The sequence below is a fragment of the Natator depressus genome, chromosome 9 (genome assembly GCF_965152275.1).
Source record: "Natator depressus isolate rNatDep1 chromosome 9, rNatDep2.hap1, whole genome shotgun sequence".
In the NCBI taxonomy this organism is placed as follows: Eukaryota; Metazoa; Chordata; order Testudines; family Cheloniidae; genus Natator; species Natator depressus.
In genome coordinates this window covers 7,316,452-7,343,368 of record NC_134242.1, presented here as the reverse complement: position 1 = coordinate 7,343,368, position 26,917 = coordinate 7,316,452, and the positions used below count along the sequence as shown (strand labels likewise).

The 26,917-nt window shown below is 50.3% G+C and overlaps 1 protein-coding gene across 1 annotated transcript; it reads left to right on the top strand.

Annotated features, from left to right (window-relative positions):
• Positions 1 to 301: 301 nt before the first annotated feature.
• LOC141993776 (cytochrome P450 2J2-like) lies at positions 302 to 22,761 on the top strand. Its single transcript, XM_074963414.1, has 9 exons — positions 302 to 682; positions 3,574 to 3,736; positions 4,587 to 4,736; positions 12,707 to 12,867; positions 14,827 to 15,003; positions 15,523 to 15,664; positions 20,252 to 20,439; positions 21,065 to 21,206; positions 22,534 to 22,761. Exons 1-9 carry the CDS (start codon positions 389 to 391, stop codon positions 22,710 to 22,712), a joined length of 1,596 nt encoding a protein of 531 aa, XP_074819515.1. The 5' UTR covers positions 302 to 388; the 3' UTR covers positions 22,713 to 22,761.
• Positions 22,762 to 26,917: the final 4,156 nt, after the last annotated feature.

The window sequence follows — 26,917 nt, the reverse complement described above, 5'->3', positions numbered from 1 at the left end:
CAAAGCATGCAGCAGCCCAGAACGCGTGTTTTGCCGTAGCCCGAGAGAACGCCCAACTCAGATGCTTTGAGGGGGGTTTAAAATCAGAACCCAATGATTTCGGGGGGAGTTCCGCATTTGGCCAATAAAATCTCATGCCTGGATTTAACTATTATGTAATCAAGGTTTGAAATAGCTTTACAAAGAGAGATCTCTCCAATCCACTCTGCTTTTCAATGACGAGGAGGCTGCTGTGGTTTGGAGCTCAAAGGTTAAGGTCTGGTGGGAGTGGTTTGGCTGGCGAGGACAAGGTATGTGGTATAAAAGTCTGCTCAGATAAACTGGAGCCTGGCATATCTCCAGACTCCAGTGTGATGGTGGGTCTGAAGGAAGAGAAACAAAACAGGAAATGGGGCTCATAGGAGGGTTGAAAGCTCCCTGGGAACTGTTAAGACTCCAGCAAAGTGAGAGCTCAGCCTGCGAGCTCCAGCAGGTTTGCCCAGCGCCCGACGATAAAGGCAGCGGCAAGAGGATGTTGGGGATCAGTGAGTTTTTTGTGGCTCTGGTTGCGTTTCTCTTGATTGTGCAGTTTCTGAAGCTGCAATGGGTAGGCAGGCGGCTTCCCCCTGGACCAACTCCCCTCCCCTTCATCGGGAACTTGTGGCTGTTGGGATTTAAACTTCATCCTGAGACTCTCGAGAAGGTAATTATTTATTTTCGTATACTTGATTAACTTACTTCTCAGACTCTCCCCAGGCAGCAGCTGAGATCAGCAGAGGCAGGGGAGGCTAGCAGGCTGCTGTCTGATGGGCCCCAACCTTTGGGATGTGCTCCTTTCTTGGTCTGAAATCTGCCCAAGTTTGTTGATCTTCTGGGGACACAGCAAAGCCCATCTGTTCGACTGGACTGGGCTTTCAGACTGTGTGAGCTCCGCTAACTGAGGATTGCTGCTGGTGAAGGTGCGGGAGAGGAAACATCCATTGATTTTTGGTTTTGTAATACTCCTTTTATATATTGTGTTTTTCATTTATGTGACAGGCACCTGGAGCCCCCTGATGGGAGATGTTTGGTGTGGAGTTTTAAACCTCAGCTGGATAAATACATTTCAGTCATTTCCTCGGTTATTAATGTAAGCAGAGTCAGGATGAGCTCTGCCCTGACATCTGGTGGTGAATTGTGGCGAGTTGTAGCAAAGAACTTCAGGGGCTGATCTTGTTTGCATAGGCACACCCACCCGCCTAGCATGAGCCCACAGCAGCCCAAATGCTGCTATCAGTGGAATAAGATATTTTTCATGCTCAGGAAATTTTATCCAGCGTCTAGGCTTGTGCAAATAAGTCAGGGTCAAACATTTCATTTCCGGTTTGCAGGGAAGGTGTGACAGTGACATGAATCCTGCTGAGCACAAGATTTAATGGCAACTGAGTATATCGGACTTGACAAAAAAAGTCATCTCACGTGAAGAGAGCGACTTTCAGAGAGCAGGAAATGATCACACAAGATGTAAAACCTAAGGCCAAACGTTTCAGTCCTGGGAGCCTAACGTGGAGCTCCTAAATCTGCATTTAAACGCCTAAATGAAAGGCCTACTGGGGGGGGGGTCTGAGCACCCACAAACCTCACTGTCGTCAGTGGGACATGCAGGTATGAGGACCTTGGGAACATAAGGCTCCTTTTAGTTAGGTGTCTGAATGTGTATTTAGAGTCTCACTTTAGGCTCCCAGAATCTGAGGTTCCCCTCGACCAGCTACATTGAGGGAAAACTACCCTTGCCTAGTCCACACCAGTATTTTATGCCTTAGCTTTCTTGCAAAAAACACAGCTTTTTCTAGCGTAGACATGGCCAGAATGGCTGCATCGTGTAAGTCTTTTCTGATCCTTCCCCTGACCTCAGGCGCTGTCCACCCTATCTTTGGAATGGTCATAAAGCCAATGTGCTTCAGGGAATAAGCCAACTTCTAGCTGAGGAGGGTTAGGGAAAAACCTTCCCCTATTGGCAGGCACAGTTGTCCACTTTGGGACTTCTTGCATCTTTCTCTGAAGCTTCTGGTGCTGGTCTTTGTCAGAGACAAGATGCTTGACTAGATGAACCCTGGGTCTGACCCAGTTCCTATGTTCTGTCTTCATCATTTCTTGCACCATGGCATTGTGAAAGATTCTACAGAGCCAGGCACATCTCTATCACAGAGTCCCTGAGGTGGCATCCCTGAAGAGAGCTGGGACACGGGTTTGTATGGTGTTCCCAAAGAGGACCCAGGGTTGTGAGAAACCTCACCACTACCCACCCTTAGCATGAATGAGTCTTGACTGTGCTTGCAATGGCTCAGTTCCCCGAAACCAACAGCTTCTAGCAACACAAGCACTGCCTTCCAAGTCTCTGCAGACCTCACTCGCTCTGTACAGGTAGTGACAGGCACAAATCCCAATACTGGGAGCGTTCCAGGTAGTATCTAGCCCCTTATCTGCTGAATACTCACAGAATTACCGTGTCTGCTATGCCCAAATGAACAGAACACGCCATCTTGTGAGATTCAACTCTGGACCAGCACTTTGCTTAACACCACAGCACTGAGATATATTTATAGTGAAAACAATAAGTTTATCATCAGAGATTCAAGTAATAGTAAGTAAGAATACTGGAAACCAGACAAAATCGTTTCTAGAGACTAAACTTAACTAATAGGTCCTGTCTAAAGCAGTTGCCTAATGTTCTCTTCAGCATTTTCAAACAAGACTGGCTGAGACCTCTATTTCATTAAGTAAAAAGCACTGTCTTCCTCAGTGAAGGCTGAGGTGTCTTCTTTGCCTTGTAGAAGTACCCCCAAAGTTCACTGTCGTTACTCATAGACAGGACAATTCCCCCATGGCTAGTTTTTTCTTGTGTTGATTTCACATTTCTTTGCTAACCTTTGGCTTTGTATGGAAATGGATAGCCACTGTGTGTAATTTAGATCCTGACACCAAGTTAGGTGAATAAACAACTCTGACAGAAAAGCCTGTTTTTCACCTCTGCTGGTGACTAATACTTTCGTACAGACTTAAGAACATATTTCCAGTTTGTATATCCATAGTTCGTTACGTAATATCTGTACACACATTTCACACTGATAGTAATAAAACCAGTGTGACGCCAGATTTCATGTAAGACCTCACAAGACATTCTTGGGTGAACCACAATGTATAGAGCAGCATAGGTCCCAACTCCACGGGTGCTCTGGGACTGGAGCTCCTGCGGGAAAAAATAGCGGGTGCTCCCCAGCCACCCATAGATCAGCTATGCGGTGGCCTTCCGCCAATCAGCTGTTTGGTGGCGGCCAGGAGGCACTGGGGAGAGGGGGCGGAGCAGGGGTGGGAAGAGGCGGAGCGGGGGCGGGAAAAGGTGGCATGAGGGTAGGGCCTTGGGCGCAGGGGCGGGTTGGGGCAGGGCCTCGGGGTGGAGCACCCACCCAGAAAAATGAAAGTCAGTGCCTGTGCATACCAGAATCAAGGCATTCCTGTAACACCCTTACCAGCTGGCATTAAGAGGTTCTTGGGTCACAATTTGTTGTACACAATTTTTCAGCCGTGCTTTGCTGACACTGATCATGTCTCTAGTTGGCACAGATTCATGGGAAGATCTTCACCTTGTGGTTGGGACAGAGCCCTGTGATTGTATTGCATGGATTCCAAGCCGTGAAAGACGGTCTAACCACCAACCCTGAAGATGTTTCTGGCCGGCCAGCGATGCCTTTCTTCAACGAAAAGGCCACTGAAAAGGGTAACGTTCTCTTTCCACGGACACCGTACAAAAACCTGGGGTGCCCACTGTAAGAGTGGCTGTTCCGTTATTCCATAGCCATCTTCCCTATGGAGCCGCATCTCCAGACTGCAAAAATAGCTACATGGATAGCTGGTCTGGTGATGAGTAATGGGGCAAGCAGCCACTGAATGGGACTGAAGGGTAAAGTCCTGAGTGTTAAGGAGCTTGTTTGAACCATTCATTGTCTCTTGGGCCCAGATCCTCAAAATCAGTGGGAGTTAGGCATCCAAATAACTTTGAGGATCATTAGTTCTTTGCTGTCCTGTGAACATCACTATCATCAACAGGCTTTCAGCACGGAGCATGAGCATCACTCAGTGTCCCACTGGACATGACGTTGACACAACGCTAGTTTTTGGTCATTCACACAGTGTGAAGGCTTTTGAAACCTGGCCAAGATCTTCCTACCTGCTGGGTTTCAACTCATAGTCCTGCACTGTCATTCAAAAAAAATGCTCTTTTATCCATGCCCTGCATTGAAATTGACCTCACCCCACATCTCTGTGTGCATCCCCAGCTGTGAAATTATCCTCATATTTTCAGGTGATGTGTGAATTATGAAACCTGTATCCTGCGTGTTTGAAGCCCTGCTTTCTGTTTCACCTAAAAAACGCAACAAAACCCTCCATAACGGGGAGTTTTCCGGAGTTGTCACAATCCATTCAGGCCTGAGGCCCCAGATAAAGCAACGAACAATGCGCTCACTCTTCTGGATTTCTCTCTCATGTTAGAAAATATATTTTAAGTTGAACTCTTACTTGGTGAATGATTTTGCTTTATATAAATAACGGATTCTCAATGGCCTCAGGTATTGTTATGACAAGTGGTCATACCTGGAAGCAGCAGAGACGCTTTGGGCTGATGACCCTGAGGAACCTGGGGCTGGGCAAGAAAGGCCTGGAGCACCGAATCCAGGAGGAGGCCCGTCACCTGGTGGAGTACTTTATGAATGAGAGAGGTACATCATTGCCAGCATAGCTGGGCCTTTTCACTTACCATAACCTTATTTTCATAGAATCATAAAATCATAGAACTGGAAGGGACCTCGAGAGGTCGTTTAGTCTAGTCACCTGCATTGAGACAGGACTAAGTATTATCTAGACCAGGGGTCGGCAACCTATGGCATGCGTGCCAAAGACGGCACGTGAGCCGATTTTTAATGGCACGCTGCTGCCTGCCGGGTCCCAGCTGCCAGCCCCGCTCAGCCCGCTGCCGAAGCCAGGCCCGGGACCCCAGCAGGCAGCAGCAAGCTGTTAGCCGATGGCCAGGGATGTTTGGTGAGGTGCCAGCTATGCCCGTTTATACCATCCGTGACTTTAACCGCTAGGACGCACTGTCCCTTCGCGGCGGGCAGCCCGGGCTAGGCTGACGGATGCCCCAAGGTCCTAACCACCCGTGACTTTAACTGCTAGAGCTCAGAGCTCCTTCGCAGCGGGCAGTCAACACTGACTGACAGGTGCCCCAATGGCAGCACTAAGAGCCTCTCCACACCCGTGACTTTAACTGCTAGAGCTCAGAGCTCCTTCGCAGCGGGCAGTCAGGATTGACTGACAGGTGCCCCAAGAGTTTGCCCCGTGGAGGCGGCACAACTCAACGCTAGGCTCTTAGTACTCTCGCCTAATGGCCAGGCTTTATAGCCAAAACGGCTGAGGTTCTTTAATTGTGTTGGCTGCTTCACAGTAAACCAGAGAAACAAGTCAGGCTTATGCATAAATGGTTACCAAAATTTATTAAACTAGATTCTAATCATGTGGTTACAAAATTGCTAGTGCCTACTTATTTAAGTGTAGAGATGTTACACACACAAACAAGTTTCAAAACTGAAGCTACAATCCCAAAGAAAGAAAACAAAGTATAGAGCTCTATTTCAAAATATGTGTACACTAAAGATAGGAGATCAGGTGTGGGTGCTTCTTACCCTCCTTGCATCTCTCGATTCCAGCGGTGCCAAGCCAGGATCGGTCACTCAATTCCGCGGAAAGACGAATAAGGGACAAGGCTTAGGGACCCTCTTAGCTGCAGAAGCCTCGGGAGGCTGTCACTTATCTGACCAGCAGATAGATAGTGAAAAGCACTCCAAAATCATGGTGCTGTAGGTCCCCTACTTATACCTCTGTACTCCTTTATTCTCTTTCTCCTTTCTATGCTAAATTGGGGCTGGTCTGTCGGGGTGACGCCAGCTCTCGCAAGAGTAGTTCACACTTGCAAGGGAGAAACAATAAGTTTCGACTACCGGACACTTCTTTTATCAGGGTAAATATTTTCCCACCTAGGATGTTGGTGTGTGTGCATCATGCTGTTTTAGTAGGGGCTAAGAGCCATGTCTGTCACAGCACCTCTGCCTGCTGTGAGCCCAATTGTTGTATACGTTCCCAGAGGCACATTGTCGCAGCACACCTGTGCTTCTCACAGCTTCAAAGGCTGTGCTGGAGTGCCCTGGTGTTTTGGCTCCCGTGTGTTTCCAGCAATGCTGGTCTGAGGGGGGGGGCTGGCTGTCTGGCTACACAAGCCATTAAAAATCTCCCCCCCGGCCTGCTCTTCTCCGCTCCCCCCTCCCCGGGGGTAGTGTGAAGAAGCTTGGTCCTGCCGGCTGCTGCTGCAGGGAAGGCAAGTTCCCCCTCCCCGGCCTCTTCCCGCAGTGTGCTGGGTTCCTGCCCCTCCTCTGCTCCCTTCCTGCCACCCATCAGCTGACTGCCCTTGCGAGGGAGGGGAAGAAGCGGAGCCGCAGCGCACTCGCTGCTCCAGGGAGGAGGCGAAGAGGTGGGGACGGGGCCGTGGGGATGGGGGGTGGAATCAGGGCATATCCCCTCCAGCCCCCTGCCGTGAGCTGCTCTGGGCAGGGGGCTGGGACCACCCCCATGACCCTAGCCCACACTCCCAGTCCTCTGCCCTCACCCCTACACCCCCACACACCTCAGCCCCCTGCCCTGACCCCTGCACCCCCCCCACACTCCCAGCCCTCTGCCCTGACCCCTGCACCCCCCCTCACACACTCTCAGCCCTCTGCCCTGATCCTGGCACCCCTCACACACACCCAACCCTCTACTCTGACCCCTGCACCCCCACACAGCCCCAGCCTTGACTCCAGCACCCCCTACACATACCCAGCCCCTCCACACCCCATGCCCTGGCTCCTGCACCCCACCACCACCCAAGCCTTGACTCCAGCACCTCCGACACCCCATGCCCTGACTCCTGCACCCCCCTCAGATGCCCCCAGCCCTCTGCCCCGACCCCGGCACCCCCCACACATACCCAGCCCCCCAACACCCCATTCCCTGACTCTTGCACCCCCCACATTCTCACCCCTACCCTGAGCACCAAACAGGAGCTCCTGCACCCCCCCCCCCACATTCCTACCTGCACCCCTCGCACCAAATGGGAGCTGCCAGGTAAGCACTCCACACCCAAACCTCCTGCCCCAACCCTGAGCCCCCTCCCTTATTCTAGCTCCTGGCCAGACCCTACACCCCAACCCCCAGCCTGCTCCTTCACCCCCAGCCCTGTGCTCAGTGCATTCCCACCCTCAGCTCAGTGCAGAGAGAGAGGAAGAGAATGGGCTAGAACCAGGGAGAAGGTAGGTACCCACTCTATGTAGGCAGGGCTGGGATCCCAGACTGGCAGCGGGCTGAGAGGGGCTGGCAGCTGGGACCCGGGCTGGCAGGAACCGGCAGACAGAACCCCAGACTGGCAGTGGGCTGAGCCACTCAGCCCACTGCCGGTCTGGGGTCCCGGCCGCCAGCCCCACTCAGCCCATTGCCGGTCTTGGGTTCTGGCTGCCAGACCCTTGCCAGCCGGGGTTCCGGCCACAGGCCCCGCTCAGCCCACTGCCGGTCTGGGGTCCCGGCTGCCAGCCCCGCTCAGCCCACTGCCGGTCTGGGGTTCTGGCTGCCAGCCCCTTGCCAGCCAGGGTCCCAGCCGCAGGCCCCGCTCAGCCCGCTGCCGGTCTGGGGTCCCGGCCGCCAGCCCCGCTCAGCCCGCTGCCGGTCTGGGGTCCCGGCCGCCAGCCCCGCTCAGCCCGCTGCCGGTCTGGGGTTCTGGCTGCCGGCTCCTTGCCAGCCGAGGTTCCGGCCACAGGCCCCGCTCAGCCCGCTGCCGGTCTGGGGTTCTGGCTGCCAGCCCCTTGCCAGCCAGGGTCCCAGCCGCAGGCCCCGCTCAGCCCGCTGCCAGTCTGGGGTTCTGGCTGCCGGCCCCTTGCCAGCCGAGGTTCCGGCCACAGGCCTCATTCAGCTTGCTGCCTGCCTAGGTGAACGGAACCCCAGGCCAGCAGCGGCTGAGTGGGCCGGCGGCGTAAGATCAGCATTTTAATTTAATTTTAAATGAAGCTTCTTAAACATTTTGAAAACCTTGTTTACTTTACATACAACAGTAATTTAGTTATATAATATATAGACTTATAGAGAGAGACCTTCTAAAAAACGTTAACATGTATTACTGGCACGCGAAACCTTAAATTAAAGTGAATAAATGAAGACTCAGCACATCACTTCTGAAAGGTTGCCGACCCCTGATCTAGACCATCCCTGACATGGGTTTGTCTAACCTGCTCTTAAACATCTCCAATGATGGAGATTCCACAACCTCCCTAGGCAATTTATTCCAGGGCTTAAACACCCTGATAGTTAGGAAGTGTTTCCTAATGTCCAACCTAAACCGCCCTTGCTGTAATTTAAGCCCATTGCTTCTTGTCCTATCCTCAGAGGTTAAGAACAATAATTTTTCTCCCTCCTCCTTGTAACAACCTTTTACGTACTTGAAAACTATTATCATGTCCCTTCTCAGTCTTCTCTTCTCCAGACTAAACAAACCCAATTTTTTCAAACTTCCCTCATAGGGCATGTTTTCTAGACCTTTAATCCTTTTTCTTGCCTTTTTCCAATTTGTCCACATCTTTCCTGAAATGTGGCACCCAGAATTGGACACAACACTCCAGTTGAGGCCTAATCAGCATGGAGTAGAGCAGAAGATTTACTTCTCATGTCTTGCTTACAATACTCCTGCTAATGCATCCCAGAATGATGTTAGCTTTTTTTGCAAGTGTTACACTGTTGACTCATTTCAGAGTAACAGCCGTGTTAGTCTGTATTCGCAAAAAGAAAAGGAGGACTTGTGGCACCTTAGAGACTAACCAATTTATTTGAGCATAAGCTTTCGTGAGCTACAGCTCACTTCATCGGATGCATACTGTGGAAACTGCAGAAGACATTATATACACAGAGACCATGAAACAATACCTCCTCCCACCCCACTCTCCTGCTGGTAATGTGTATGATAATCAAGTTGGGCCATTTCCAGCACAAATCCAGGTTTTCTCACCCTCTGCGCCCCCCCACACAAACTCACTCTCCTGCTGCTCTTAGAGTGGTCACTTTGGATGGGCTATTACCAGCAGGAGAGTGAGTTTGTGTGTGGGGGAGCGGAGGGTGAGAAAACCTGGATTTGTGCTGGAAATGGCCCAACTTGATTATGGTCAATTTGGATGGGCTATTACCAGCAGGAGAGTGAGTTTGTGTGGGGGGGGGCAGAGGGTGAGAAAACCTGGATTTGTGCTGGAAATGGCCCAACTTGATTATCATACACATTGTAAGGAGAGTGATCACTTTAGATAAGCTATTACCAGCAGGAGAGTGGGGTGGGAGGAGGTATTGTTTCATGGTCTCTGTGTGTATATAATGTCTTCTGCAGTTTCCACAGTATGCATCCGATGAAGTGAGCTGTAGCTCACGAAAGCTTATGCTCAAATAAATTGGTTAGTCTCTAAGGTGCCACAAGTACTCCTTTTCTTTTTACTGTTGACTCATATTTACCTTGTGATCCACTCTGACCCCCAGATCCCTTTCCGCAGTACTCCTTCCTAGGCAGTCATTTCCCATTTTGTATATGTGCAGCTGATTTTTCCTTCCTAAGTGGAGTACTTTGCATTTGTCCTTATTGAATTTCACCCTATTTACTTCAGATCATTTCCTCAGTTTGTCCAGATCGTTTTGAATTTTAATCCTATCTTTCAAAGCACGTGCAACCTCTCCCAGCTTCGTATCATCAGCAAACTTCATAAGTATACTCTCTATGCCAATATATAAATCATTGATGAAGATATTAATATTTTCCGGCATGTGATCTGTTAGACCCGCGGGAAGAGTGAATTCCAGAGGGGAGGCCTCTTCCTGGAGGTCATTTGGCTCCAAGCCCCAGAGGATTTAATATTAGACAAGGCACTTGGGTTAATATTCCCCATCTCAATTGTCAGAAGCAGGTCGCTAAGGTAGCCAGCAGCCAAACCACAAGGGCTTTATATGTCAAAACCAACACCTTGAATTGCATCCAGAAATGAACTGGAACTGGTTTTGGCTGTGGAGCAGGGGTGTGTTTCCTGTAGGCACCACCACCAAGTAAGCACTCAGCTGTGTTCTGCGCGAGCTGACATTTCTGCACTGTCTTCAGATGCAGCCCCCCACCCCCATGGAGTGCATTTCAGTGAGCCATTCCTGAGGCAGCAAAGGCTTGGTGTGATGGGGCATCTGCCCCACACAAGCCCTGGAAGGGGTTAAGGTAGCCAGGTAGGTCAATTAACTGCCCAGGCTGCACCTGCAGGAGGAGCCAAGGAGCAGGGAACTGATTAGACAAGGCTCAGCTGGGCAGAAACAGGAGGGGCCTGAATAGAGCCCAGGAGCTGAGAGCGGAAAAGGGGCTGGAGGGGAAGTGTGTTGGGATTACAGAGGGTAGTTCACAGATACTCCCTGGGAGTTCTGGCAAACCCAGAATGGGGGGAAGCCAGGAAGGTAGGAGAAGGCTTGGGGGAAAAGCAGCAAGGAACAGGAGTGCAGAGCTTGGTTGCTGAGTAGAGGGCCCCTGAATGGGAACCCAGAGTAGAGGGCGTCCCCAGGTTCCCCGGCCAGTCACTGGAGGAGTGGCACAGTCAGAGCAGTAAAGGGAAGGCTGCTATGGTGGGACTTTGATACCCGTCCAGATGGAGACAGCTGCAGAGATGGGCAGGGTCCCTTTAACACACGTAGTGACCTGGCTGGAAGGGTGAGTCACAAGGAGGAGGCTGTGGTTCCTGGAGCAAGAGGGGTCCACAGGGCGAGAGAACAATGGGAGAGACATCTCCAGACTTGAATACCTGGTGTCTCTTGCTCATAGTTCTTGACACTAGTGTTTGGTGATCTGCACTGGGCGGGGGGGTCTGCTGGCCTCTGGGTAGAATTTAAGGTGTTGGCTTTGACCTACAAAGCCTGGGATCTGCGAACTTCATAGACTACCTCCCTCCCTGTTCCATGTTGCCACTGTTACGGTCAGCAGTGTCCATGTGAGTTGGAGTGCCCTCGATTTACGGGAAGGGGTGCAGTTACATCGTTTTCCAGGAGAGGCCCTCAGCTCTGGAATTGGTTTCCACCCTGGAAATAGCTTTGTATTGTTGACCAACCTTCATCCTTTTTGCCTGAGTGTTTGGGGAGGGAGGAGCCTGATGGGGGTTATTGGCTGTAGGGGATGGAGTTTGGCACAGTACGTCCCTTTTGACTTTGTCAGGCTGGGGCCTGAGTGTTTCATGGGCATTGCTACTGGTTTTAGTTGCATAGTTTCTTCTGACATTATGTCAAAGGCACCCGGAATAATAGATTAACCAAAAACAGGTGGCTGCTTTTAGTGTGAATAAAAATTTAATAACTGTGTCATGATCCAAATATGGGAGGAAAATCACAAGCTCCTTTCCAGACATAGGTAAAAATACACTCTTGGCTATTGCTTTTATAGCATCCAAAAACAGCAGGGAATCCAACAGAACTCAAGCCTGAGCCCCCTCCTAGCACTCTTCTATCAAAGGGGCAGATATCAACTCCACTATCCCCTCGAGCTGTTTTCCCCAATCAACCAGCTTGTCTACACAGCTAATTCATTGCATTTCTAATGCACCCTATCACCATTGTAGATAATCATCATTCCTAGGATCTTGTCTGGGGTAAGAGTCAGCCAGCTAGCCTTCATCCAGGCCTCAGTTTTGCAAAGCCCCTGCTCTCTCCAGGATCAAGCCCATAGGCCCAAATTCCACCCTGCCATCACACCCTGTGCAACATGAGTGAAGTCACTCAGGTTCTGTGGACTATACGTTAGGACAGAAGTAGCCCCAAAGTCTTAGCCCACTGCTAAGTGAGATCATCAACAAATAAGACCCAGTGCTGTGTTGGTACCATTACCGGCTCTGTAACTAGAGTGAAAGGGGTCCTAGAAGTGAATGTAAAATAGATGCCAGTGACTGTAATGACTGGGGAGAGAGCATAGCAACTTGGTGACACATACAATGGATCGATGTATAGCCAAGCTATCCCATAGCTCATTACAAAACAATGGGGTATATTCACAGCCTTGCTCTGCTTCCATTGCCCTGCTGGAATAGTTTAGAGAAAGAGCCAAGCAGAGAATCCAGGAGCTGTAACCAGCTTCCTGAAGCCCCTCCCCACTCCTATCTGCTGCACCAAGCAGACCTCAGCCACCGGAGAGAATCCAGCCCAGTGAGTTTACTGGGAATTCTGGGGCTGTGAGGAAAAAGCAGCCGTCAGTGACGTGCCCAGCAATCTCTCTCTCAGCCTGGGACAGGAGAACCTGCTGGCATGTGAGGGGTGTTACTGGGCAGGAGCTCTGCTCACGTCACCAAGTTTCCAGTGATGATCTGCTACCGCCTGGACTGCTGCAGAGATGGGCAGGATCCCTTTAACACACTGAACCTTCCGCAGAGAGTTGGTTTGTAACCAGCTTGAGTTTTCTTTGATTGCTTCTTTTAAATGTTTATTAGTGAATGATGCTGGATACTAGAATCACAGGCTCAGAAATGTTCAACAACTGAAAAGACCTGCTAGATCCCAGGCTCCTTCTCGTGCCAGGAGCGGGAGACACAGTAGCAGGCAACATAAATGTTAATAACTGTGTTTGCAGGACAGCCCTTGGACCCGAGCGTCTTCTTCAGCCAAGCTCTGTCAAATGTCATCTGTGCTGTGGTTTTGGGACATCGCTTCTCCGCTGACGATGAGACCTTCCAGCAGCTGCTTAAAGCCAATGCCTGTTTGCTCATATCTGCGGGCACCCTCAGGGAGAGAGTACGTTCCCAATTTGTCGCTGTTATTTCTTTTGCCCCCCTCCCCAAATGCAGGCTGGGCCCCTCCCTAAATAGAAGATGTCGGACAGGAACTCCTCACTTAACGTTGTAGTTCTGTTCCGGAAAAATGCGACTTTAAGTGAAACGATGTTAAGCAAATCCAATTTCCCCATAAGAATGAATGTAAATGGGGGGGTTAGGTTCCAGGGACGTTTTTTTTTGCCATACAGTCCAGTCCAGTCCTATAGTTGGGAGGTGCCCCTGCCTCACCCCACACAGGCACAGCCCACTGGCACTGGAGGCAAGGAGGCAGCCAAGGAGGCTGAAGGAGCTGTAGGCTAGGAGAAGCAGGTTGCACAGCAGCAGCGGCAGTTTCCCCTACTCTGCAAGCACCAGGGACGGGGGGCTCCACCCTCGGCCCGCCCACTCCACCCCTTCCCCCTTCCTTCCTCTCCTTGGGTTTGTTGCTCTGCCACCCCCACCTTGAAGTCCTTCCATTGGCCACCCCTCTTCCACCACAACAAACACAAGCTACTTGTCCTTCCCTTCAGAGACTTCCACAAGTTAGCCCTTTCCTACCTAGCCAGCCTATTCCCCTCACAAGCTTTCTCCTCGACTGGCCCCTATGAGTAGGAAAGGTTACCATTCAGCATCTGTATCCACCACTGTACCCTCTTTCAAACCACTCCTATGTTAAAAGCATGTTAAGTTTGCACTGTCAAGCACTCCAAAGTTACGATATGTCAGAATTAAGGTTGTCCATGCAATCTTAATTTGGTCCCCCTTGTGCATATACATTATGATACTGTCTTTAATTACACGATCACTTCCAGTTTTTTCATGAGACCCCTGTCTCCTTTAGCACACAGGATGAACAATGCTCATGGAACGAGCCACTATTCAAGGTTTCTTTTTATCATCCTCATGCAGTGTGTGGGTCCGTGCACACCACTCAAACCCTGCTCTAATACAGAATTATTCATTTCCTCCTGGGCTTGTCTGTGGTGCTTTCGTGGTAGAATCTTAGCGCTTTATGAACATTAATGAGTTTATCTTCACAGTGGAGAAAAAAAGCCAAAATTGCCACCATGATCAACTAAATTTGGGGGCCCAATCTGAGACGCCCAGGGACTAATGTTTCAGAGTATTTAGCATTGTAGAGCACTTCAGATGTTCAGAGCAGAACTCCATTGACTTCAGTTGCAGCTGTGAGTGCTCAGGTCTTCTGCAAATCAGACCCCTGGTATCTTAATTTGGATACCTAGAAAATGAGAATCCAGTGGCCACCTGTTAACATGTTGGGCTACGTGACTTGCCTGGCGTCACCTAGGAACTCAGTGGCAGAGGTAGACCACAGGTTGAAAATCTCTGATACAAAAAAACAACGAGGAGTCCAGTGGCACCTTAAAGACTAACAAATTTATTTGGGCATAAGCTTTCGTGAGTAAAAAACCCACTTCTTCAGATGCATCTGAAGATGTGGGTTTTTTATCCACGAAGGGTTATGCTCAAATAAAGCTGTTAGTCTTTAAGGTGCCACCGGACTCCTCGTTGTTTTTGTGGATATAGACTAACACAGCTACCCTCTGATATCTGTGACACAGTGTCAAAACACCAGTGTCTTTGAACTCTTTAGCTCAGTAGACCTTTACTTTCCGTCTGTTCCATGATTCTAAGCCCAGAAGAAGCAGACATCACAAGGGGAACTTGGAGCATCTCTCTGTCTCTCCGTGTTTGTCTATATCCAAATATCTTTCTGGACACTAGGGCTAGGTTCTAAAGAGTTTTAACCATCAGTGTCTAGGCTGAAGCCCCATACATGATGCTGAAAATGTGTCCTTCAAAGCAATTGATCCAATAGCAAAATTCCCCCCACTGGGCATTTTCGTCTTTGGAGAGCTCCACCAGGAATGTGTTAATTGCAAAGAATGAAAGCAGCTTCTTTGTGTCTCTCCTACAGCTGCACAATACTTTCCCCTGGCTCATGAACCACCTCCCAGGACCTCACAAGAAGGTGCTGTCCTCCCATGGGTTTCTGTATTGTTTTGCAAAGGAAGAGATCAGACGCCACGAGGAGAGTGGGGTACCAGATGAGCCACAGGATTTCATTGACTTCTACCTGGCACAGATGGTCAAAGTACGTTTCTGCGCCGTATGTGGCTATAACACCTCTACAACTGCATTCCACCCTTCTAGCACAAACCTCTGCAGACTAAAGCGGAAAAGCTTCTTGTGGTGGGATCAGGTGCGTGGCTGGGTGGGAGAGTGGCAGAGTCAGAAATCTATAGGGCTCCAGCCTGGGCAGGCAGACGGTAAATGACAGCTCAGTGTCAGCTGCAGCTCGGCAGCTTCCTAGAAACCCAGCGATAAGGAAGAGGGATCCCTTGTCCAACGGGCACAGGCCAAGTGGTGTCTCAGAAGGGTGTTGCAAAGCAGCACAGCACAGAATTGGGATTGAAGGCAGTGACGGGAAGTAACAAAATCAAGAACCTGGAGGGCATCAGAAAAAACATTTCTGTTTTGTGATTTTCTGAAATGAGAAATACTAAAAAGACCTTGCAAATGGCAGGGAGTCAAAGGAATGAGCAAGTTCTGCTCTTTATCACGTCGACTGTCCTGCCTTCCGTGTCCTAATTTATCCCTCTGTCCCCTGCAGTGCAAAGATGACCCCACCTCTACATTCGATGAAGGTAACCTGATTCAGACTATCCTGGACCTCTTTATAGCTGGTACAGAGAGCACAGCCACGACTCTGCGCTGGGCACTGATCAGCCTGGTGCTTCATCCCCACATCCAAGGTGAGGGAGAGGGAGACGGGAACACACACCATGGATGTGAGTCTGCATGTATGTGGAAAATTACCCGGTTCTGCCCGTTTTTATTCGACAAATGTTCGTTCTAACCCTGACCATTGGCGGCTGCTGAATCGGCTGAGCTGCAGCCAGCAAAGCAGTAAGATTTCTGGTCCTACGATCATCGAATGACAGACATTAGAAGTGACAAAGCCTCATAGAGATGCCTAGGCCCCCCACTTCCCCAGTCCAGCCCTACTGCGGGATTGTTAGTCCACCTGCTTTAAATGTCTCGGGCAATGGGACTTCCACCACTTCCTTTGGGAGACTGGCCACAGGCTAACAGATCTCACCAGTGGGAAGTTTTCTTTCCACGCAGAACCTTCCTGATTCACCCTTTGCTAAGCCACAAACCTCATGATTCACACTCTAAATGCACTGGGACGGGATTTCCACCCCACTCAAGCAGAGCTCAGGTTCAGTGGGGAGGAGGGACTGCAGCCTGCAGGGACCTGATAGGTGCTTCCGGGTCATCAGCCACCCAGCCCACCTGGGTGCAAGTTAGAGCTTCACAGGAGCAGCTCCGGGACCTTACATCAGCAGAAAACCAGGCCTAGTGGAGCTCTGCTCGTCCATGCTTCTTCCTCTCCCTGCCCTGCCTTCACCCCGCCCCTGATCTGCCCCCTTCCCTCTCCAGATGCCGAGACGGGGGTGGCATGGGCGGTGGCTCTGCTGCCTCGGTCAGCTATCTGCCCAGTGATAAGTTGCCCTACACTGGTGGACTTTTCCACTGGCCACCTCCAGTCACTGTGGGTCTGTCTACACTGCACATTAAGCCTGGGTTCTGATGCAGGTTTGACCCAAACCCCACTTCTGCCCATATACAGATCAGTCTGACTCAGGTCAGCAAGCACTCAGAGCCCGGGTCCCAGGACCTGGCCGGGGGGATGTCAGAGCCTGAGTCCTGTTGTAACTCAGGTCCAAGCCCTGTCGTTTGGTGGGGTGGAGGCAGCTCAAGCCACAGACCCAAGTCAGAAGGTCTGCGCAGTGCAGTCTGGACACGTTAGCATGGCCATGAGCCTAGGTCCAGCAATCGTAAACCCGGGTTTACAGTGCAGTGCGGACGATCAAGCGTTTAGAAACACCAAGTCCACAAGTCCAGGCCCCGCATACCTGAGCTTAGGGTTCAGTAAGACCACTTTGTGCTGTGTGAGCCCAGCAGCCCCTCCTCACGTCTCAGCAACGCTCTGGAAGCAGAGATGGTACGGTAGGCAGGTCTCATTACCGGGACGTCATGCACGTTATTACAGAACACTTACCCATGTGGGTTGCAGTGTTACCATCCACACCTAAAACTCAGTTGCTCTTGCCCAGTTAATGAACAAAGGGCTTTTTGTGTTTCTCCTCCATGAGGCATTGAGGGGAGCTCTCTTCAGCGCCCGCCCCCCCCAACCCCACCCCCGTGTCGTATCAAATATAAACAGCACCATGTCCCAGATTTCTCAGGGCCCTCGCTGAAATCAGCATCTGGCTGGAGAACAGCTGGCTGGAGCTGAACCCAGGCCAGACTGAGGTGATGCTGGTGGGAAGTGCTATGAAGAACTTACCTTCTCGACATCCATCCCCCAGTACTAGAGGCATGTGCCTTCTGGCTGAACGGGTCTGCAGCCTTGGGTCTGCAATGGCAGGTAGAGATGCTCTGGAGCCCGCCCTCGTGGCCATGGTTCCCTACATCATAGTGTGACAGTTCTCAGGGTACCCAGGACTGTGAGTTTCCTGGTTACCCTCCTGCCTCCAGAAAGGGACGGGCTTGCTTGCACTTAGCTGATTGTCAGCTACCTGACCCCACCAGCCTGTTAGCCATCCCAACAACCTCCTCGGGAGCAGGCCAGCCCTTCCTTTGCCTTGCAGGCTAATAAGAGGTGCACCCCGCTCCCGGAGTCCCTCTGAAGGGTTCCCCTGTAGCATCCAGCCCCTTATCCACTGAACACTCGGAAATACCAGGGCTGCTGTCCCCAAAGACACAACATACGCACCAGCCTGTTTGATTCACTCAGGATCTGCTCCTTGTATCACACCACAGCACTGAGCTGCATTCTAGTAAAAACAACGATCAGTGTATTATCAAAGATTCGCGGTTCAAGAGATCGTGAGTACAGGTAATGGACACAAAGGTTGCATACAAAACAACATCAAGAACACACTTTCTAGAGACTAAACTTAGTTTACCAGGCCAAGCCTCTGGCTGAAGAAGTTTATCTCACCCCAAAGGTCTTTTGCAGCATTTCAGCCAAGGTTGGTTGTGATCCTGTTTTCAGAAATGTAACCACACTGACCAATGACTTCCTAGGTGGAGGGTAAAGGTGTGTCTTCCTTGTCTTCTCTTTATATCCCCCACTCATTGTCTGTTCTTAGGGTCACAACAACCCACCCTAGCTTATTCTCCAGTGTGCTGCCTTCCTGTTGATTTCACATCCCCCTGTTGACTTTGTATGTAAATGCGGCTTCCATTGTGTCGACTTACAATGCTTAGAGCAGAGGTTTCCAAACTGTGGGGTGCGCACTGCGAGGGGGTGAGGAATGTTTGGGGAGGAGTGGAGGCCCCAGGTCACCCCGCACAGGGGTTGGGGAGGGAGCACCACCCAGCACCGCTCCACTCCCAGCTCTGCTTCGCCTCCGGCCCCAGCTCCCAGCCCCGCGCCCGGCCGCAGTGCCATTCCCAGCCCCGGCCCTTCTCCCTACCCCAGACCTGCCCCCAGCCTCTGCCCCCTTACTCCTTTCCACATCCTCCCCTGCCCCGGGAGCTGCGGCCCCAGCCTCTGTCCCCTTACTCCAGCCCCGAGTGCCATGGTCCCAGCCCTGGCACCAGGGGCTGGGGGGGGCCACAGACAGGGGTAGGGGGATGTGACCCTCAAAAGTTTGGGGACCACTGGCTTAGAGATACAGGTGAATACACACCTTTTGTAGGGCACCAAACCTATTTGTCAGCTCTGCCTTGATTCAGACTTCAGGACCATATTTTCAGTTCACACACACACACACTTAGGCTTGGTCTCGGCATGAGGCAGCTTACGTCGACCTAATTATGTCAGTGCCTACACTACAGCCTGGCTCCCACCAGTGTAAGTGCCCACCTACACCGACATCATAACTCCACCTCCAGGAGAGGCGCAGGGCTTATGTCCGTGGAGCTAGGGTGACGCAGTGTCCGTGTAGACACAGCGTTCCTTGCATTGGCTGTTGGCTGTCAATTTCAATGACTGCGGTGGTTATAAATTGACCTAACATAGGTTGACTTATGTTTCCAGTGTAAACATGCCCTCAGTATGTGCACAGACATTTCACAGCAATAGTGTGACCAGCGTGACCCTGGCTTTTGTTTCAGACCTCCTGTGACCAATGTTCCCTCTAATTTTTCCCACGCATGTGCGGAATGAATTTTGTTATGTGCACCAATATGGAGGTGATGCATGGCGGGGCTGGGGGGTTCGGAGTGTGGGAGGGGGCTCAGGGCTGCGGCAAAGGGTTGGAGTGCGGTGGGGGTGCGGGCTCTAGGGTGAGGGGTTCAGGGTGCGGGAGGGGGCTCAGAGCTGGGACAGAGGGTTGGGGCGCAGGGGGTGAGGGCTCCAGCTGGGGTGGGGGCTCTGTTCTCTGGGGAACCAGAATGTACAGTCCAGGATCAGGATAGTCTTGCAACCCCCTTTACCCGTTGGCACTGAGGAGTTCTTAGGGTTGCACCCAGTTGCCCTCACAAAACAGGGATGGCTATTTAAGCCTGGAAAACAGGGCAGCTGCTCCCAGGCTCCTATATAAAGATACAAGCCTGCTGCCCTAGGGAGAACCAGTTTGCTGCTCACTGATAGTGTTTTTTCCTTGCGTTAACATTTTCTAGGCTTATTCCAATCCCTGCAGGTGGTTCCCTTTTGCCTTGGAAGGTTTGTGCTCAAGCTATTTGGCCACTTTCAGGTTAAGGAACTGTGAAGAATATACTAGGCCTGCTGTAAAACTACGAATCTGACATTGTTCTGTGCCTGGCTAACTCCTGAACAGTCTATTGGAGCCCAATCCCCCCCCTCCCCCCCGTGGGTACCAGTTCCATTTCCCTGAGCCCGTGGAGCTTCCAGTGCTGGGGGCAGGATTTTCATCAGGCTGCTAGTGCGCCCCTGGGTGCATCAGACAAATAGGAGTTTGGTCTGGGGAATGAAGTGAGAAGAAACTTTCCCTGCACTTTGGGATGCTCCTGCTGCACCTTGCCTCCAGCACCCTCTCACTGCAAAGAAAGGGAATGCTGTGCTCCAGGGCTGAATTTGGCCCTGATGCTGAGTTTCAACTGGCATCTGTGAGTCTGCTGGGAAAGTGCAGGTCTCCCTTAGAGATAAAGATGTAGGAATCACCAGCGTAGCTATTCCCTTGGCATGGCTTCCCATCACCCACTGCAGTTAACCAGCATTAAAGGAGTAATTCCTCCTTCAAGCTAAAGGGAATCCTGCAGGGAAGTGACAGAGCCCCAGAATACGCACACATCTCTGGGCATGCACTCACTGCCCGAATACGTGTCCTTCCATTTGCATCAAGCTAAATGTGTCTCCTCAGAGGAGGTCCAGAAGGAGCTGGATGCTGTGTTGGGTCCTTCCCAATTAATCTGCTATGAGGATCGGAAGAACCTGCCCTATACCAACGCCGTGATTCATGAGATCCAGCGCTACAGTTGCATTGCCCCAGTCGGAGTCCCCAGACAATGTGTGAAGGACACAACACTCTTGGGGTTACCTGTCCCAAAGGTACAGAGACATTCTCCATGCTTATACCCTCCTCTCCCACCAAAGGTACTAGGAATGCAACTCATTCGTGTTTCCAGATATATAACGTCTGCTTCTCCTTGCACCCTCTGAAGTCATCAGCACTAGGGCAAAGGAGACAGCAGAGTACAGCCGCTTTGTACATGTCCCGGTAACATGGTACAAAGTGAAAGGAAGTGGATAATCAGGCGCAGTGTCTCTTTATCGATATGTCACACTGCTCTGAATTTGCAAATGCTCCATCAGCCCCTTTAAACCTCTCACTGGCTTTGCTGCTTCGACATAAAAATATTACTTTGTGAATCTGACACATTTAAAATATGAAGCATTAACGTTCTTCTTCCATTAAGGAATCTGTATTAAAGCAGGGAGAATCCTGGGAAACTGCCTCTTCTTTTGGGCTCCATCCTGCCAGCAGATGGCTCAGAAATGATGAACAGAAATAAAAATATACCATCCAGTAGTCTCCCAGTTTACTCCAATGAGACAGATCTCTCCCCGGGGGACATGCCATGCACTACAGTACATGAGAACTGAAAACTCTCTCTTTAAGCACCGCTCTGAGGGAGTGATGGTGAGAACTAAGTCAGATCCTTCTTCCTTGCAGGGCACTGTCATCTTGCCAAATATATGTTCCGTCTTGTCTGATCCTGAGCAGTGGGAGACACCTCACCAGTTCAACCCGACTCATTTTCTGGATAAGGATGGAAACTTCATGAGCAGAGAAGCGTTCTTACCATTCTCAGCGGGTAAATGCACTGACAGCTAAACCATTTTTCATGGGGTAGATTGTGAATGCAGAATTCAGAGAGATTTACAGTTAAACCTTGCTAATGTGCACGTTTTATCATTTGCACTTAGAATGGCAAACTCCCCTCGCTTCTCAGCAAAGATTTATTTGCAGAATGCCATGGGTGGGTTCTTCTACTACACAATTTCATTATTTGTACAAAAATCACAGCACGCTGGCCATCATTGAAATGACAACGTTTACAGCTAGTTGCCACAGTATGACATCTGAGATACCACAGGGTTTTCCCCTATACTTCAAAATTCAAATGTTGACTTTTAATGGGAAGCGCTGTATAGACTCATAGACTTGAAGGCCAGAAGGGACCATCTTGATCATCTAGTCTGACCTCCTGTACATTGCAGGCCACAGAACCTCACCCACCCACTGCTGTAATAGACCCCTAACCTCTGGCTGAGTTACTGAAGTCCTCAAATCATGGTTTAAAGACTTCAAATTATAGAAAATTCACATTTGCACTAGTTTAAACCTGGAAGTGAACCGTGCTCCATTCTGCAGAGGAGGGTGAAAAACCACCAGTGTCTCTGACAATCTGACCTAGTGAGAAATTCCTTCCAGACCCCAAATATGGCGATCAGTTAGACCTTAAGCATGTGGGCAAGACCCATCAGCCAGACACCTGGGAAAGAGTTCTCTGTAGTAACTCAGAGCCCTCCCCATCTAGTGTCTTGTCTCCAGCCATTGGGGATTTTTGCTACAGGCAGTCGCTGATGGGTCACAGGCTATTGTAGGCAGTCCTGTCACACCATGCTCTCCATAAACTTATCAAGCTCAGTCTTGAAGTCAGATAGGTTTTTTGCATTTTGTATAGACATGAAAATGGAATGGAAGTTGTCTAAATCAATTTTGTGATAGATTTTAAGTGTTTGCTTGCTTATTAATTTGTAAAATTCCTTAATAAGCAATGGATTTCTCGGTCTTTAGTGCAAATTAGCCAAGTTCTACTGTACTAAGAAATCTGTGGACCGTGCAAATGACCCCCTCCGTCCTTTTGGGAATAGTCATGTGAAGAATGATTCCTAATGCTAATTACCTAAGAAATGCAAATTCTCAGATGCACATATGCAGGCCTAGCCTCAGACCTTTGACTTCAGAGGTAAAACATGATTTTGCTTTTAAGCAGATCTTATTTTTCCTTCCTCACTGAGGACTAGAATCCTGCCAAGTCTGAAATTTCTCATGCTGTTGAGTTACACAAGCAATAGAAGGGAAATGTTGGGTTTTTTTCTTAACTCACTAACTGCCCATCCCCTCTCCCCCGTTAGGGCACCGTGTGTGTTTGGGGGAGCGCCTGGCAAGGACTGAGCTCTTCATCTTCTTCACCAGCCTGCTGAGGGCGTTCACGTTCAGGCTGCCGGAGGGAGTGACTGAAATTAACACTGAGCGTATTTTGGGGGGCCTATTACAACCGCACCACTATAAGATCTGTGCTGTTCCTCGCTAGGCCGCAGCAAGTCACAGACGACCAGGAAACCCAATAGGCGGGTGTTTCTCATAGTGAATTTCCATAAGTAAACAAACTATAAAACAAAGAATTGTGGCACCTGGCGTTATGTATGGCTGACCAGGAATCTGACTGCTGGGAGGGAGAATTGAGAGAGGGTTAGTCTATTGTAATGCAAGGCTGGTAGGGTTTTTAAAAATCTCCTAATTATGAGATTAGCGTAGTGGGTGTGTGTGGTGCGTGAAACCCCATCATGGGCTAAAGAAGGTTAAAAGGTAGCAAGTCACATTGATTACACCTACACCCTGATTAATTAGCTGCTTCTCAGCGAGAGGTGCCGGGAGGGAGAGGCAACAGGTGATAACTTAGTGGATACCTGGCCCCCATAAAAGGGGCAAGAGCTTGGTCTGATGGGAAGAATAACAGAGAGATGTCTGTGAAGGGGCCCCGAGCCCCAGTCTGCAGGAGGATAGATGTCTGGGGAAGGCTCAGTACTGGAGCTGGGGAGCCAGCCCAGAGAGGGGCACGGAAACAGAGCTTGGAGGGTGACATGGGGGCACGTGGACGAGAACCCCGGCAAGGAGAAGCTCTAAGGACAGGGGGCATTACAACAGTGAGTTCGATCCCTCGCAGCTGCGAGATGAGAGCTGACCAGAAGTTGGAGAGAAGGGCAGCAGTCAAGAGGACAGGAGGCAAGAACCAGAAGGGAAAAGAGGAACATATGGCCCCTGTTATCCAGGCTGAGTTTTAGCTGGCTAATTGTTATCTAGGCCCTAATTGCCACACAAGGGGTTGGCTGGAGCCTGTCCCTGGAGAATTCCCCCTGCTGAGAAGGACTCTCCATAGGCATGATACTGGCAGGGACAGTCTTAGTCAGCTGCCCTTCCCCTACCAGTGTAATGGGGTGAGGAGAACGGGGAGGGGGCATGTGCCCAAGCCTCGACTGGTGCAATCTCAGTTATCAAGCAGTAAAAGTTAGCGTAGGTCGCAGCTACTCTAACTTCCATGAGAGCAGGGAGGCAGAGGATCAGGGAGCCGGGACCAGCTCCCTCTGGCTGCTGCTGTCCTACGGCACTGCACAGCGTCGGTGTACTGGAGAACTGGAGCCTAGCGTGTGTGGTTGGAACACGGTTTCAATCTGCCACGCGCTAATCCATTGTCCTGGTGCTGCCAAAGCCCAGAGGCTCAAGAGCTGCCAATTCTATTGATTTTCAGCTGCCTGCTAGAGCTGGGCAAAATGTGGGGGACGAATCGCTTATCTGGGGACATATGCCATTTCAGTCAACTTGGAATGATTTGTGAATTTGATACAAATTCAGTGTAGTTTTGGCCAACACCATTTGGGAGTTGGGGGAGAGGACTTAGGAGCTGTACAGAAAAGGGGGAAGAAGTGATGTGCCAGTGACCCCTTTATAATCTTTAGCCCCGGGGTCAGAGCTCTCAGCTGGGATGTGTGAAACCTGGGTTCAATTCCCCCTTCCACCCAATGTGGCACAAGGATTTGAACTTGCCACATCCCTGCCCATCTCAGGAGCGTGCCCTGGGCTATGGAGCATCCTGGGATGGGGGGGAGGGTCTTTCAAGCTCTCCCGTCAATGCTGTTCTACTTGGTGTAAATAAACAGTTGTTGGAGCAGGGACTTGGGGACCCCGCCCCCATGTCTTAGGGGTGTGGCCTAACCATCAGCTGAGTCCTTGTCACTTGCGGGTCCAACGACGAGTCTTTTATCTGAAGTGGAACAGCTTCCAAAGGAGAGATTGTGAGACCATCTGTGTCTAGCAGTTTGATTGCTCACCTGTGAAGGCTGGAAGACCTGGGTCCAAGACCCTGCTCCAGAGCAGGGATTTGAAGCTGGGGGTCTCACACAAGCCAGGTAAGTGCTCTAACCACTGGGCCACAGTCGTCTCACTCGTTGTCCCACTGACTATTTAAATTCATACTCAGTGGAACGGCTTCAACATGAACCACTGAGAGAAACCTGCCACCGAATACCTCATAGCCCAGCTGCCAGGGCATTTTCCTGGGACTGGAAGACAGCAGGGCTCTAGGGAAGTCCTGCCTCTTTCCCCACGCATGCTCAGAGAAGCAGTCCTGCCTCTGCCAGTGCCAAGCTGCAGAAGCACGTCCAGCATCAAGAGACCACTGGCAGATTGTTAAGAGAGCATGTTGCAAAAGCCAGGACATGTGCTAAGACCACACATTTGAAGCCCTTATCACTTTGACAGGTGTGACCTGCTTTCCCCAGCTCACTGGAAGTCCCTCAGTCACAGATGTGCCTCTCTCCCTGGCAGATGTCAGGCTTCCATCATACAGCGTCCATGTGCTGGAGCTGTTACAAATATTTTTCTTTGCAATTTTTTAAATGGTAAAAACATATGTGGAGGTTTTTCCCACTCTTCAGCCTTGAAAATCACTGACCCTGGTGGTCCCTTGTAACCCTATGATTCTACGACCCAGCCTTCCCAGAAATTCTTCTCACACATGTCCTAGTAGATGTGGTCACTCCCTGAACTCTTATCCCCTGAAACTAGCTGACTCTACTCTGTCTTCTTTTCCCACCAGCAATATTGTTTATTGTGCCTCTCTCAGGACTCCAAGGCCAAAGAGTTCAAAAGCGGCCATGGATTTGGGCCGTCTCAGATTTTGGGAGCCCAGCTTGACACACCTAGGACCGAGTTTTTTCAGAGGCACTGAGAACCCAAAATCAGCAGAAGTCATGGGAGCTGTAGACACTCAGGGCTGCTCCAAGATATGCGACCCAAGACAGCTCAAGGAGAGCTGGGCCAAATTTTTTCATGCAAAAACTTTTTCCATTGCAAAATGCAGATTTGGGTTTCAGTCAGCTAATAGTTTTGGTAAGAAGAAAAAAAATCAGGAATGTCAAAATAGCTTGTTTGGCATTTCAAAAAGGAAATCTTTTGACTTTTCATTCTGGAAAGGTGTTTTGCTTTGGCAATTCCCGCAATTCTACTTCTGATAAAATGTAAAATCTCTCCCAAAATTGAAACAAACAGTTTCTTTGGTCACCATGAAACAAAACCTTTTTTTCTTTTTTTTTGGACATTTCAGCTTGTCTAAAAGTTCGCAACATTTTCATTTCAGGTTGCCCTGAAACAAAATTTCATTCCTGATTATTTTGCCCCCCCCAGTTCTGCCACCAAACCAAAAAAAATAGTTTTTCACACAGTTCGAACCACAAAGAAGGCACCCCAAGCCCATGGCTGCTCTTGAAAGGTTTGGCCCGACTGCCTCTCAGAGAGACAAGGTGGGTGAGATAATATATTTTATTGGACTGACTTCTGCTGGCGAACGAGGCAAGCGTTCGAGCTGCACATTACTCCACATACAGCAAGGAGTCTGCACATTACTCCACATACAGCAAGCAGTCACAACCGCAAGCCAATATCACCATCTAATGACCAAAGTTGTTAGTTAAAAATAAGGTTTCTTTTTACTTATATTGACTTGCAAGATTACACACTTACAAGAAGTAACATGGAGTTGAGAGAGGAAAAAAAGATAATTTCGATTATCTAGCAGTGTCTGTTTGTCCCTTGGATAATCTAAGATTTATCTTAAATGCGTTTCTGGCCTGAGGTGTTAGCATGAGTTATGCTAGCATATTTTGTAACCATATATATACTGTTATTCCCGGGGTGGGAGGGCACAGAAGTGAGGATGAAAGGTTCAGAAGGACAGCCAAAGGGGAGCCTGGGCAGAGACCCGGTCAGCACCCACTGCTGCAGCATGCTCCTCAGTAGCAAAGAACCTCCCTACTGCGCTTCCTGCTCCTGCATTGATGAACGGCCACCGTAGCCAGCCCCAAGAGGAGGCTGACAAGGAGATCTCACGGCTCTGCAGGGTGTGCGTGGATGAAGAGATGCAGGGGAAAGTGCAGCCACAGCCTCAGCAGGAGGAGCCCGAAGAGGGGCTACAACTCGGCGCACGCCAGGCGTATGTGCACCAGGGGCTCCTTGGCGCTGCAGAATGGGCAGGGGTTGGGGCAATGGAGAACCAGGCCTGTGCTCCTGGCTCCATGAAGGAGGCGCCAAATGATGTCCCAAGCACCCCTGGAGCTAATGTGACACGGACTGGCCCCGCCAGGGCCCCTCGGCCTCTGCAGGTGCAGAAAAGTCCTGGTGCTTTGTATCAGGGCCGGACACAGGGGTGAGGAAGTGGGTGGAGGCTCCAGCATTTCCACTGGC

Excerpts from the sequence above, each read along its gene's own strand:
- LOC141993776 (XM_074963414.1), top strand. The coding sequence starts at position 389 with ATGGGGCTCATAGGAGGGTTGAAAGCTCCCTGGGAACTGTTAAGACTC. Across the intron at positions 20,440-21,064 it reads TGGGGTTACCTGTCCCAAAG|GGCACTGTCATCTTGCCAAA; the intron begins GTACAGAGACAT and ends TCTTCCTTGCAG. Across the intron at positions 21,207-22,533 it reads GTTCTTACCATTCTCAGCGG|GGCACCGTGTGTGTTTGGGG; the intron begins GTAAATGCACTG and ends CTCCCCCGTTAG.